The sequence below is a fragment of the Oncorhynchus mykiss genome, chromosome 1 (genome assembly GCF_013265735.2).
Source record: "Oncorhynchus mykiss isolate Arlee chromosome 1, USDA_OmykA_1.1, whole genome shotgun sequence".
NCBI classification, from domain to species: Eukaryota; Metazoa; Chordata; class Actinopteri; order Salmoniformes; family Salmonidae; genus Oncorhynchus; species Oncorhynchus mykiss.
The window spans coordinates 62,726,545-62,741,050 of NC_048565.1; the positions used below are offsets into that span (position 1 = coordinate 62,726,545).

Below are 14,506 nucleotides of genomic sequence, written 5' to 3' on the forward strand. Positions count from 1 at the left end.
TACGGGGCATGTTTTATTGTGCTAATTAGACTCTTGGGGTGTCTCCTACTCTTCATCTTCACTGACTGAAGTGGATTTAACAGGTGACATCAATAAGGGATCATAACTTTTGCCTGTATTCACCTAGTCAGTCTATGTCATGGAAAGAGCAGGTGTTCCTAATGTTTTGTACACTCAGTGTATATCAGCATAATATTTTTAGGGTTGTTTGGCCTTTTGACATATTCACTAACATTGGTATGGCAGAAGCTCACTTTTGAGAACAGCCATAATGATGACACAACGCTGTCATTGTAATTATGCATGTATTAAAATACCTAAATATGAGCTCTTGCATAGAATGACATGAATGCGCTATAGATATGTTATGGATATATTTCATTAACCTTTAATAATGTGGTTGGGACCGTTATAAATGCTTATAGATGTGTAATACATTATTTATAGTCAAAGTAAATCGTTAGTGAACTGGTGAACTTTCTTTTTTTTTCTACAAAACTTTTTTCACATATGTTGACATTGGTTTTGTGCTGGAGATGTTGAAAATGCGGTTGAAAATGAGTTGCCCTTTAACTTTTTCGCAACACAAGCTCCAAAGAAGATGCCATTCCTCTCAGCAATAGAGATATGACATGGCTGGCCATTTTAATTATGGCATGTGGGGCCATTTGTGGTGCTGTCTGTAGATTTATGGAGTGTGTGGTTGTTTTAATTATGACATATGGTTTATCAGCTGTCAGTCAAACTGCGTAAAAGTGAAACAGATATTTACCTTGATTGTTAAGTTTAAATTTTTGTACAATTTTGTTAACAGGGTTAACCTTAGGCATGTATACCAAATGGTTATGGTAAGGGTTCATGTTTAGGATAGGGTTTAAACAAACAAACAAAAAATGTAAATGACTGCAAATTACTGGGATTCAACCCACGATCCTCAGAGCTGTAGCTAGCGGATCGCATAGTACTGTGATTGAACCCGCGATCCCATTTATGGTGTGTGGGGCCGTCTGTGGTGCTGTCTGTAGATTATGGACTGTGTGGCCGTTTTAATTACGCATATTTTGATATATGTTAGCTGTCGGTCAAACTGTGCAAAACTGAAACTGAAACAGTTTTTGGTTAAATTTAGGCAACAGGGCATTAATTCTGAGTGGTTAAGGTAAGGGTTTGGGATAGGGTTAAAAACAACAAGTGCCTAGCACTGCTATTGAATCAGCAATCCTCTGAGTCGTAGCTCATGGTAATAGGCGCTCGCAATGCGGCTTGTGGACGGTAGGAAATTGTATTGGAAATAAAATGACTCAAGAGGCCATCATTTTACCATTGAGAATTTGACTAGAGTTTGGCCTGCTATTTCACCTATTCAGAACTACTCAGCTCATAGCAGTCAGTTCACTAAATCAATGACATAATGATGATGACATAAATTGGTTGAGTTCATTGAGTTTGAGTCATTGAGTTTACTCAGTTAAAGGTCAATAAGATCAAGGGGGGTTCTGGGTTGTTGTATTTTACCTTGTGAATAGATTCCACTTCATCTCATGCAGCCCTCTCTGAAGCTCCGGCTTTGCATCCCTCTCACCAATTACACAGAATAACCGTAAATATCCCAAGCCTGTTAGAATAGACACACGCACACTGTTTCTCATGACCAGGGATGTTCAGGATCACCAGTTTGACCGCTGACTGGGCTTTGCGGGCTAGTAGTCTTAGCAGTCACTCCCCCCTCTGAGCCAAACACACACACACACACACACACACACACACACACACACGCTTCTGTCATGGTTCAGCTCAGTTCCTGAATCTGGATATTTTATTTTCTGATGATGAGATGTTTGCCTTTGAGCGTATCATTAATGTTTCATATGAATCATCATCTGAAGTATCACTTGTACCTTGCTAAGAAGAATTCCACAAAAACAGGAGAACGGAAGAACTGGAAGATCCTAATTCAGTAAGTGTTATAATTCAGTAATTTTTGTTCATTCAGGATTCCCTACTAATTCAACAGAGCTCTCAAACAGCGAGTAGCAGCAGTGTACGGGGGGGTGGTCACTGTAAATTGTACGTTGGGCCTAGACTTAATGCTCTGGTACCGCTTGCCATTCGCACTACCCTCTGTAGCGCCTTACGGTCAGATGCCAAGCAGTTGTTATACCAGGAGGTGATACAACCGGTCAGGATACTCTCGATGGTGCAGCTGTAAAATCTTTTGAGGATCTGATGACCCATGCCAAATCTTTTCAGTCTCCTGGGGGGGAAAGGTTTTGTTGTGCCCTCTTCACGACTGTCTTGGTATGTTTGGACCACGATAGTTCGTTGGTGATGTAGGCACCAAGGAACATGAAACTCTCGACCCGCTCCACTATGGCCCCGTCGATGTTAATGGCGGCCTGTTAGGCTCGCCTTTTCCCGTAGTCCACGATCAGCTCCTTTGTCTTGCTCACATTGAGGGAGAGGTTGTTGTCCTGGCACCACACTGCCAGTTCTCTGACCTCCTCCCTATAGGCCGTCTCATCGTTGTCGGTGATCAGGCCTACCACTGTTGCGTCGTCAGCAAACTTAATGATGGTGTTGGAGTCGTGTTTGGCCACGCAGTCGTGGGTGAACAGGGAATACAGGAGGGAACTAAGTACACACCTCTGTGGGGCCCCAGTGTTAAGGATTAGCGTGGCAGACATGTTGTTGCCTACTCTTACCACCTGGGGGTGGCCTGTCAGGAAGTCCAGGATCCAGTTGCAGAGGGAGGTGTTTAGTCCCAGAATTCTTAGCTTAGTGATGAGCTTCGTGGGCACTATGGTGTTGAACGCTGAGCTGTAGTCAATGAACAGCATTCTCAAATAGCTGTTCCTTTTGTCCAAGTGGGAAAGGGCAGTGTGGAATGCGATTGGGATTGCGTCATCTGTGGATTTGTTGGGGCGGTATGCAAATTGGAGTGGGTCTAGGATGTCCGGGAGGACGCTGTTGATGTGAGACATGACCAGCCTTTCAAAGCACTTCATGGCTACCGACATGAGTTCCACGGGCGGTAATCATTTAGGCATGTTACCTTTGCCTCTTTGGGCACAGGGACTATGGGGGTCTGCTTGAAACATGTAGGTATTACAGACTTGGTCAGGGAGAGATTGAAAATGTCAGTGAAGAAACTTGACAATTGGTCCGCGCATGCTTTAAGAAAACGTCCTTGGTAATCCGTCTGGCCCAGCGGCTTTGTGAATGTTAACCTGTTAAAAGGTTTTGTTCACACCGGCTACCGAGAGCGTTATCACACAGTCACCCAGTGTTGCTTGTCTCGAAGCGAGCATAAAAGGTTTTGTCGTTTCCCTTTGTAGTCCGTAATAGTTTTCAAGCCCTGCCACATCCGACGAGCGTCAGAGCCGGTGTAGTAGGATTCAATCTTAATCCTGCATTGACGCTTTGCTTGTTTGATGGTTCGTCTGAGGGCATGGCGGGATTTCTTATAAGCATCCGGATTAGCCTCCCGCTCCTTGAAAGTGGCAGCTCCAGTCTTTAGCTCAATGCAGATGTTGCCTGTAATCCATGGCTTCTGGTTGGGATATGTACGTACAGTCACTGTGGGGACGACATCGTCATCAATGCACTTATTGATGAAGCTGATGACCGAGGTGGTGTGTTCCTCAATGCCTTTGGATGAATCCCGGAACATATTACAGTCTGTGCTAGCAAAACAGTCCTGTAGTGTAGCATCCGCGTCATCTGACCACTTCCATATTGAGTGAGTCACTGGTAATCCTGCTTTAGTTTTTGCTTGTAAGCAGGAATCAGGAGGATAGAATTATGGTCAGATTTGCCAAATGGAGGGTGGGGGAGAGATTTGTATGCATCTCTGTGTGTGGAGTAAAGGTGGTCTAGGAGTTTTTTCCCTGGTTGCACATGTGACATGCTGGTAAAAATGTGGTAAAACTGATTTGAATTTGCCTGCATTAAAGTCCCCGGCCACTAGGGGCGCCGCTTCTGGGTAAGCATTTTCTTCTTTGCTTATGCCTTATAGAGTTGGTTGAGAGCAGTCTTTGTGCCAGCTTCGCTTTGTGGTGGTAAATAGACGGCTACAAATAATACAGATGACAACTCTCTTGGTACATAGTGTGGTCGACAGCTTATCATACGGTACTCTACCTCAGGCGAGCAATACCTTGAGACTTCTTTAATATTAGACATCGCGCACCAGCTGTTATTGACAAAAAAACACACACCCCCACCCTTCGTCTTACCAGAAGTAGCGTCTCTGTTCTGCTGGTGCATGGAAAATCCATCCACCTCTACATTGTCTGCTTCTTTGTTCAGCCATGTCTCGGTGAAACATAATATGTTACAGTTGTTAATGTCCCGTAGGTAGGATAATCTTAATAGTAGGTCATTGAAAGGCATTGGGAGTTTGCTCCCTCGCCTCCGGATTCTCAAAAGGATCCCCGATCTGCGTCCCCATGTCTGGCGTCTTTTCTTCATGCAAAAGTCTTGGATCTGGGCCTGTTCCAGTGAAAGCAGAATATCCTTCTCGTCGGACTCATTAACTTCTTATGGCTGGGGGCAGTATTGATTAGCTTGGATGAACAAGGTGCCCAGAGGTGCCCAGAGTAAACTGCCTGCTACTCAGTCCCAGTTGCTAATATATGCATATTATTAGTATATGTTGATAGGAAACACCCTGAAGTTTCTAAAACTGTTTGAATGATGTCTGTGAGTATAACATAACTCATATGGCAGGCAAAAACCTGAGAGAAAATCCAACCAGGAAGTGGGAAATCTGAGGTTGGTCGTTTTTCAACTCATTCCCTATTGAAGATACAGTGGGATATTGGTCATGTTGCACTTCCTAAGGCTTCCACTAGATGTCAACAGTCTTTAGAACATTGTTTCAGGCTTCTACTGTAAAGGAGGGGCTCAGAAGGGCTCTTTGACTCAGTGGTCTGGCAGAGTGCCACAAGCTCGTGACGCTCGTTCACGTGAGAGTTAGCTCGCATTCCATTGCATTTCTGAAGACAAAGGAATTCTCCGGTTGGAACATTATTGAAGATTTATGTTAAAAACATCCTAAAGATTGATTCTGTACATCGTGACATGTTTCTAAGGACTGTAACGGAACTTTTTGACATTTCATCTGCTCCTAGTGAACTTGCTTCGTGAGTTTGGATTTGTTTACAAAACGTGCTAACAAAAGTAGCTATTTGGACATAAATGATGGACATTATCGAACAAATCAAACATTTATTGTGGACCTGGGATTCCTGGGAGTGCATTCTGATGAAGATCATCAAAGGTAAGTGAATATTTCTAATGTTATTTCTGACTTCTGTTGACTGCATATGGCGGATATCTTTTTGGCTTGTTTGGTCTCTGAGCGCACTTTTTTTTACACTTTTTCCCTAAATCGGACACAGCGGTTGCATTAAGGAGAAGTGTATCTAAAGTTCCATGTATAACACTTGTATTTTCATCAACATTTATTATGAGTATTTTTGTAAATTGATGTGGCTCTCTGCAAAATCACCGGATGTTTTTGGAACTACTGAACATAACGCGCCAATGTATACTGAGATTTCTTTATGTAAATATGAACTTTATCGAACAAAACATACATGTATTGTGCAAATCTGCTGAAGATCATCAAAGGTTAGTGATTCATTTTATCTATATTTGTGCTTTTATGACTCCTCTCTTTGGCTGGAAAAATGGCTGTGTTTTTCTGTGACTTGGCTCTGACCTAACATAATCGTTTGTGGGGCTTTTGCCGTAAAGCCTATTTGAAATCGGATACTGTGGTGGGATTAACAAGAAGTGTATTTTTAAAATGGTGTAAAATTCTTCTATGTTTGAATAATTTAAATTATGGGATTTCTGTTGTTTTGAATTTGGCGCCCTGCACTTTCACTGGCTGTTGTCATATCGATGCCGTTAGCGGGATCTCTGCCCTAAGAAGTTTTAAAGGAACAAGTTTCTTCCAGTCCGCGGTGAGTAATCGCTTTTCTGATGTCAGAAGATATTTTAGTCCATAACAGACGGTAGCAGCAACATTATGTACACAATAAGTTAAAAAACAAGTTACCACAAAATGACCCCCCCCCCCAAAAAAAATAAAATAATTTCAATGGCACAATTGGTTGGGGTAATGTAAAACGTCGGCCATGTTCTTCGGCGCCATCTTCAAAGTGTGCTAACTATTTAATATAAATTGATGGAAAATGTGCTGACCATTGAATATTTAATATATGTTTCATATTTATTTTATTTATCAGCATTTAATAACAGGTGTTGACATGTAGGTAAAGAGTCAATTTTGAGAGTAAAATTATGTAGGCATGTTAAAATAAAAAATAGAAAGATATTTTCTAGAAGGAGATACAGTACATGACCAAAAGTATGTGGACACTTGCTTGTCGAATATCTCATTCCAAAATCATGGGCATTAACTTCTTGGAGTTGGTCCCCCCTTTGCTGCCATAACATGAAGCTCCCGACAAACAGTTCTTGTGCTGACGTTGTTTCCAGAGGCAGTTTGGAACTCGGTAGTGAGTGTTGAAACGATTTTTACACACATCCTATGACGGAACCACGTTGAAAGTCACTGAGCTTTTCAGTACAGGCCACACACTGCCAGTGTTTGTCTATGGAGATTGCATGGCTGTGTTCTCGATTGTATACACCTGTCAGCAACGGGTGTGGTTGAAATAGCCGAATCCACTCATTTGAAGGGGTGTCCACATATTTTTGGTCATGTAGTGTATATTGAATGGTGAATGTATGCTTTGCATTGTATTTCAAGTGAGTGCTCATGAACAGTTATGAGAATGAAATGAAACTACCCATTTCAGTTTTCGATTTCAAACTCAAAAGCATTCGGTTATATAATTGAAATATTAGCTGTCGCAAATAAACACGGAGTTATCTTGTATGCGCTGTCCGTGGTACTGAAGTCTTAAAACTATAGCCAAAGGTCCTGCACGTCACTCATCGATTATAACAGCAAGAAACAACAGACAATGCCAGCAACTTCATGTCAAAAACATGTTTTGCTCCAATAAAACAAAAAAACAAAACTAGTGACAAATCTCTTCGTTCTGACTAACACGATTGTGCTGTGTGATTTGTGAACGGTGCTGTGAGATGAGATGCTCAACAGTGAGTAGAATGGACATAAATCCACAGAAATGTAGGGATCTGTGTCATTCACTTCCCTTGGCGCCGAAGACCTGGATGCCGATTATTGCAGCCCCCCGCACCACTCTAATTCAGAGGGGTTGGGTTAAATGCGGAAGACACACACAGTTGTACAAATGATTAGGTATCACCCTTTCTTTCCTTTAAAAAAACAACAGTATGTAGCCGACATGCCTTTATCTCCATCATGCTTATTTTGATTTTTGTGTAGACAAAACTTGTAAACCCTTATTCCAATAGCTTGTATTCCAAGATAACCGTTCAAATACATGCCTAGGGAAATAGTTAGAAAACAATTGTAATACAATGTCTGAAATTAAAAAATAAAATAGGGACAGTCTCCTCCTGGTGGTATACATTGGACAAGCAGCCTAATCCATTTGTCTAATGAACAACTTTTGACAGGCCTATCATAATTGCATATGCTTTGACAAAAAAAATGACCAATAACCCATTAACAAATATTAAATATATCAAACGTCAAATGTTTCTTAAGATTAAATGGAGGCAAGACATGTGGGGAAACAAAAATGCTATGGAACAACTTGATATTTACATACATATTACTCTGTGTCCTGACAGAATTCATGCAGATCTGTGCAATAGCCTAAATGACAAATTATGTATAAATTAAGCACCTATGTTTTACGATAGAAAATGTACTTCATCAACAGTTAGTACGTGATTGCAGGTATGCTTGAAACCCAGCTCCTGCCACGTATCAGGCCTCGATAACGGAATAAAGCATCAGCTAATAATGAGCAATAATAAATCTAATATTTTATAGACCTCTCATAATTAATAATTATGTATAATTATAAATTAAAACGGACACATTTTACTGGTTGGAAACTGTATCCCGTAAAATAAGAAATACAACTATACCAGAAACACTCGGTCAGTCTACAAAAACGTGTATTTCTATTAATGTGTATGATCCGCAGTAGCCTTTATGTAAACACATTAAAGGACATTAAAAAATACATGTTGTTAGATCCATTTGGGGAATAATTCACGAAATATAGCATAGCACCACATAATTCTGGAAAACCTGTCCCCTACACACACATTCGTATGAATACTTAATAAATTGCAATATCAAATCATTTGACAGTATGAATGAGTAAACACACAATTTATTTGCGTAAAAGGAACAGGAGTCGAATAAAGTTCAAATGAAACAAGGCCTCTCTCATTTGCTGCATGATAAGACCCACTATATTGCATTTTAATAAACCATAGGCCTACATTTCCGCAGACACTAATCATCATTTATAAATTAAATTCAATACAATATACTATATCTTGTACTTTCAAGCTGTAACCGATAATAACTTTATAGTATAATAGTATACAATTTCCAATGATAATTCGAATAATATTAGGTCAAACAAATAATAAATACAAAAAACTACTACTACTAATAAAAATGTTACATTAGTAGTATGGTAGTTCTGTCTTCTAGTATTAGGCTGCTAAAATCATATGATCTTTAATTTTTGTTGATATTTCATCATGGTTGCAGTTATTGTTAGGCTAAACATATAACCATCTACATATGAGGCTAAAGCCTAGGCCCAAATAGAGGCATATTTGGTGAATGGTAATCAATTAAATAAAACAAATGAATAGGTTGATTTGAATGGACATCCATAATCCTTTGACAAAACCTATCCAGCAAAGTATTGAGTTCCTAGTAGCTGGTGGTGATTGCATTCTGCCTCCAATTGCAACGAGGGAATGGACAACACAGACAGTTTGAAAACAAAAAGTAGGCGCGCTACTTTTTGAGTGGGGGAGGGGGAGGGGAGGAAGAGAGATTGAGTGAGAGCGCGTGAGAATGTGTGTGTGTGTGTGTGTGTGTGTGTGTGTGTGTGTGTGTGTGTGTGTGTGTGTGTGTGTGTGTGTGTGTGTGTGTGTGTGTGTGTGTGTGTGTGTGTGTGCGTGTGTGTGTGTGTAAGTGTGTAAGTGTGTAAGTGTGTGAGGGGGAGGGAGGGAGGGGAGCAGACACCCCCTTACAACAAACCAGGACTCAGACGCTGACGAGCTATGATGCTATTTGACACTTCTGTTTGTGATAAATCATTAAACTCGGGACAGCAGAAGGCTATTCGCATGTGGAGTGTGGAAGGTCTAGAACTGCACCAAATGACAAATTAAGTTACTGGACGTATAATGGGTTACTTGCTTGTCTATTGTGCAGGTTATGAGGATTTTATTCTCCAATAATCCTTACTTTCAATCACTGGATCCGCTATATAAAGACGTGACCTATAATTACCGTGCTTCTTGCATTTATATTAAAATGTAGTCTACCATCGGCATCGACGGGACAAAGGACAGGAGCTTATTCATCAAAACATCTATTAGTAACCGACAGACTGCAATTAACATAAGGCTGTTCTTTACTTGGAAGAAGCAACGAATTGACTGCAAGGTGGTGTATTTCCATCCTCAATATTTGACCCGTTAACAATAGGATATGTTGTGCCATATTTTGTGCTGCAATAATATTACCACTATATTCTTAATTTTACTTGTGTGTTCCCCTAGAATGAGTTAATATTTTTTTCCCCAGAAATAACTTATTGCTTTCTCTCAATATATTATAGGCTTCATAATGGACATGCACATTATATTCGAGGAGATGACCTGGCCATCGCCACGGAGTATATTATTGGCGTCTTTGACTGTCGTCTTTGCCGTGCACCTGTGGCGCAGGATCAGGCGGAACTGGGACGTATGCAGCCCGCCTGGACCCTTCGCTTGGCCGGTCATTGGGAACGCATTAGAGGTTGGCAAAACTCCTCACCTCTATTTCTCTCGCATGGCACGGAAATATGGGGATGTCTTTCGAATCAAACTTGGCTGCCGGGATGTCGTGGTGCTGAATGGCGACGCAATCAGGCAGGCGCTCATCAAAAATGGATATGATTTCGCAGGCAGACCGGACTTTACTTCTTTTCAATACGTTTCCAATGGCGATGGCATTGCTTTTGGAAAATTCAGCGAATGGTGGAAAGTGCACCGAAAAGTAGCCCAATCTACTGTTCGGATGTTTTCCACCGGCAACATGAACTCCAAAAAGACCTTCGAAAACCACGTTGTCTGCGAAGTTAGGGAGCTGCTCCGTCTTTTCCTGGGAAAAACGCAAGAGCACAAATATTTCCAGCCGATGACATACTTGGTGGTATCAACAGCTAACATAATGACCGCCGTGTGCTTTGGAAAGAGGTATTCCTACGACGACGCAGAGTTTGCGCAAGTTGTGGGGCGAAATGATCAATTCACCCAAACAGTAGGGGCTGGGAGCATCGTTGATGTGATGCCTTGGCTCCAGTATTTTCCCAACCCAATAAAAACAATTTTTGACAATTTTAAAGAGCTCAACCGGGAGTTCAGTAAATTTATCGTTACTAAGGTTGTCGAGCATCGAAAGACCATTCAGCCAAGCACAATCCGGGACATGACAGATGCTTTCATCATGGCATTGGACCATTCTCAGGACAGCTCGCCCGGAGTCTCACCAGGCAAAGATTATGTGCCACCTACTATTGGTGATATTTTTGGAGCAAGCCAAGACACACTGTCTACTGCACTCCAATGGATCATTCTGATACTTGTGAGGTAATAGCCTACGTATTAATTTTGAATCAGCTAAAGTGTAATTAAAGTTATATTTTTCCCATAGGCTATAATATGTTCTATTAACAATGCATTTTATATTTTAGTCATTAAGCAGTCGCTCTTATCCAAAGCAACTTACACTAAGTGCATTCATCAATTCACAATAGCATATATGCTTTAAGTTGAGAAAACCTATGCGTAAAACAGAAAAAGCAATTTTGTCTTGGGAGAATGATCCAACCTAATGTACTAGTATGCCACTGTCTCACTATCAACATCAAACAACGAAATAGTACTATGCTCTGCTCTTTTTTGCTGGCAGCCTACTCCTCCTGTACGTGCTCCTGTGTCCCGCACGTCAGTAGCAGAACTAGGATGTTAGGTAATAGTCTTAAATAGCAGAAGTGCTCAGGCAGGTATTGGAAGCCTCTCATGAGGGCTCCGCTGTACTGAAATTTCGCTTGATAAAGTAATCTGAGCCGCAGAACATCATGATGTGAGTTGCCAGTTTGCGCGGGAGAAATAAAACAGTTTCGATAGTAATTCATGTTTATTTTGTCCAGTATTTAGTATTTACTTAGGAATTCTTAGCATGTTGGCAACTGTAACCATGCTACCAAATCCCCAAATAACAAATTGCCAAATAACCTGTAGCCTATATCAACCTGCTGCTCATAGTTACCCATCAAAAAATATTAATGTATTGAGTATGCCCTCAGTGTTGAAATGGAGGTTAGCTTCCCAATAGGAAATTATTATCTCAATGAACAAAGATACCTGTGTTCTGAGTGTTCACTTTTGACCATGTTCTATATAGGTTTCCTCATATCCAGCTGCGTCTCCAAGAGGAAGTGGACAAAGTGGTCTACCGGAGCCGTCTGCCCACCATGGAAGACCAGTCTCAGTTGCCTTACGTGATGGCCTTTATCTACGAGGTGATGCGCTTCACCAGCTTTGTGCCTCTCACCATTCCCCACAGCACCATCACCGACACTACCATCATGGGCTACACCATCCTCAAGGACACAGTGATCTTCATCAACCAGTGGTCCAGCAACCACGACCCCGCCAGGTGGACACAACCAGAGACCTTTGACCCCCTGCGCTTCCTGGACCAGGACAGCTCTTTGAACAAGGACCTGGCCAGCAGTGTGCTCATCTTCTCCTTGGGAAAGAGGCGGTGCATCGGAGAAGAGCTGTCCAAGATGCAGCTGTTCCTATTTACTGCATTGCTGGCACACCAGGCCCACTTTAGTCCCGACCCGGACAAGCTGCCCACCATTGACTACACCTATGGGCTGACCCTGAAGCCCAATAACTTCTCCATAGCAGTAAATCTACGGGACACCATGGACGTCTTGGAGGAGGCTAGCCAAAGGCCCTTCTATGGGGAGACCCAGGAGGACACAGGCAACTCCAGATCAGACTGAGAATATAGTTGCCAAAAGCATTACAAAAAACGGCAAATGAAGCTTTTAAGAAGTAGATTCATGAACTGAAATTCTTCCTCATGTGCTATCAGGTATCAGCTACCAAATAGTTAAAAAAATGTATTTATGAACTGAACACTCAGGCAAAATACCCTTCATATACATCTTTATTTTCTTTGTTTTACAGGTAATCACTCATATGACTGTGGCTCACAAAAATGCAACTTTTAAAGATGGTTTTTAATAGGTTATTGCACTGATGTTTGTTTATCTTTCACTGGAACATGCCAGAACATTTAAAAAAAAGCGTGCCGTGTTCATCTTAGGGCGATGGCATGTTCTTTTACACTTGTTTGCCACTTCACCTGCCTGACTGTATTTACTGGAATATTGACCAATTGGAGTTGATTCAGTTATTTTGCTTGCACCCACCACCTCAGAGAGTGTACCTTTTATGGCCCAAATGATCTCCCAACAAGGTCAATATGATACAGAGAGAATCTTGATTTATGTAAATATAGGTAACTAGGTAGATAGTAATACCAACCTTCTTACCATTAAAAACAATAATTATGTTTTAAGTGACATCGTGTTGGTAATTCTAATGAGCAGCCCTACCCTAAATTTGACATATGCACTAAGGTTTTACAGAAAACTCAGATTGTTGTGCTTTTTAAAAAATTTAGTCAACTTTAAAAAACAAAATATGGCAACCAGCTCTCATCAAGGCACAGGGTGGCTACTTTGAAGAATCTAAAATCTAAAACACATTTAGATGTCTTTATCACTTTTTTGATTACTACATGATTCCATGTGTGTTCTTTCATAGTTGTGATGTCTTCGCTATTATTCTACAATGTAGAAAATAGTAAAAAATAAAGAAAAACCCTGGAATGAGTAGGGTGTGGACAAACGTTTGACTGGTACTGTACATTCGAGTGTGTGTTATGTCTTCATGCGCTTGAACGTTCAAATGGCTGTTCTTCATATATACCATATCATTAAGATTTTTCATTTAAGATACCAGTTATCAAATGATTTATTCTCCATGTTGTATTGAATAGAGAACATAATCATTGTGTTACTGCAACTGTGATGTTGCTCCGGTGAGAGTATTTTACGATATCTATCTGAACGGATGACATTGCGTTGATGAGTAAAGGTCATATGTGTGATATTATACAGTAATACTAAATTAAAGGACATTTTAATTCTTGCGTGATTTGTAACTAGTGTATTTATTATACTGATATGAGTTGGAGTAACAAGAGATTGCGTTTTGTTTATTTTAACACATGCCTCAGAATAGGAGGTATATCTAACCAGCTTTTGAGTAAGTAGGGGCTCATTCGAACCAAAATAAAAAGTAAGGTGGGCAGGTGGAATAAAAAATAGAATGCTGATACTGCAATGTTTAGGAATACACAAAGGTTATATACAAAGTCACTCAACACTCCATATCTCAAACTCACTATGGCCCGAGATTCTCTATTTTTAAATGACCGGTTCAATTGTTCCCGAAAATAGAATAACCTTTGTGTATTTTCTGAAATGACAGAATTATTATTAGAAATACACTTTGTCTGGTTAGTTTGATACAGTAGATTTCATTACTTTCTTATTTCAGCGAGCAAATGTATTGTACTGTATTACGGGCACATAGCCATGTCATGTTGCAACAAATGGGGAGAGTCCTTTCCCTGTTGTACGTTTTTATCTCACTCACCCAGAACATCCTGTACTTCATCAGAGAGATACTTGCAGCCAGACAGCCAGCTTGGAGTGCGTGACAAATTCAGATAAAGCCAGATGATCACTGATACGCTACTCCCTTATGCTCTCCCTTTTACCCAACAGAAAAGGAAGACAGTCAAAGAAAACGATTTGCCTCAGATCTCAGTGTGAAGGAAGAGCGTAGATAGACAATACTCGGAAATTCGGCACGTGCAATAATGGCGGGGTTGTGAGGGTTTGATTTTTGGAAAGACTTAAAAAAAATAAAATAAACATATTCCAACGTAAAGGCAGAACTACGCATTCAGGGTTCAAAGCTCTCATCAGTCCTCATCCAGCACACATTACCCTATGGATGGTCGGGGACATGTTGAATGCACCTTCAACATCGTATTTGGCATGTACATTTTAGTGTGCCAAAAAAAAGTGGTATGCATGCCTGCAAAGCCACTACACAACACAACACTAAACAATACATGAATTGCACTATAACGGTGACAAACGGTGCCCACAAACTGTTAGGGCCTACATAAAGC

General features: G+C 40.8%; 1 protein-coding gene across 2 annotated transcripts; it reads left to right on the forward strand.

The window, feature by feature from the left end:
• The first annotated feature begins 9,226 nt into the window (after window positions 1-9,226).
• Window positions 9,227-13,448, forward strand: cyp1b1 (cytochrome P450 family 1 subfamily B polypeptide 1). Of its 2 annotated transcripts, XM_036955606.1 has the most exons (3): window positions 9,227-9,616; window positions 9,792-10,806; window positions 11,624-13,448. In XM_036955606.1, the coding sequence occupies exons 2-3, from the start codon at window positions 9,800-9,802 to the stop codon at window positions 12,234-12,236; spliced, it is 1,620 nt and encodes a 539-aa protein (XP_036811501.1). In that variant the 5' UTR covers window positions 9,227-9,616; window positions 9,792-9,799; the 3' UTR covers window positions 12,237-13,448.
• The last annotated feature ends 1,058 nt before the right edge of the window (window positions 13,449-14,506 follow it).

What these genes read in the sequence shown, in the direction of transcription:
- cyp1b1 (XM_036955606.1), top strand. Translation starts at nt 9,800, where the DNA reads ATGGACATGCACATTATATTCGAGGAGATGACCTGGCCATCGCCACGG. An exon ending in ATCATTCTGATACTTGTGAG is followed by an intron (nt 10,807 to 11,623) that starts GTAATAGCCTAC and finishes TGTTCTATATAG; the next exon opens with GTTTCCTCATATCCAGCTGC.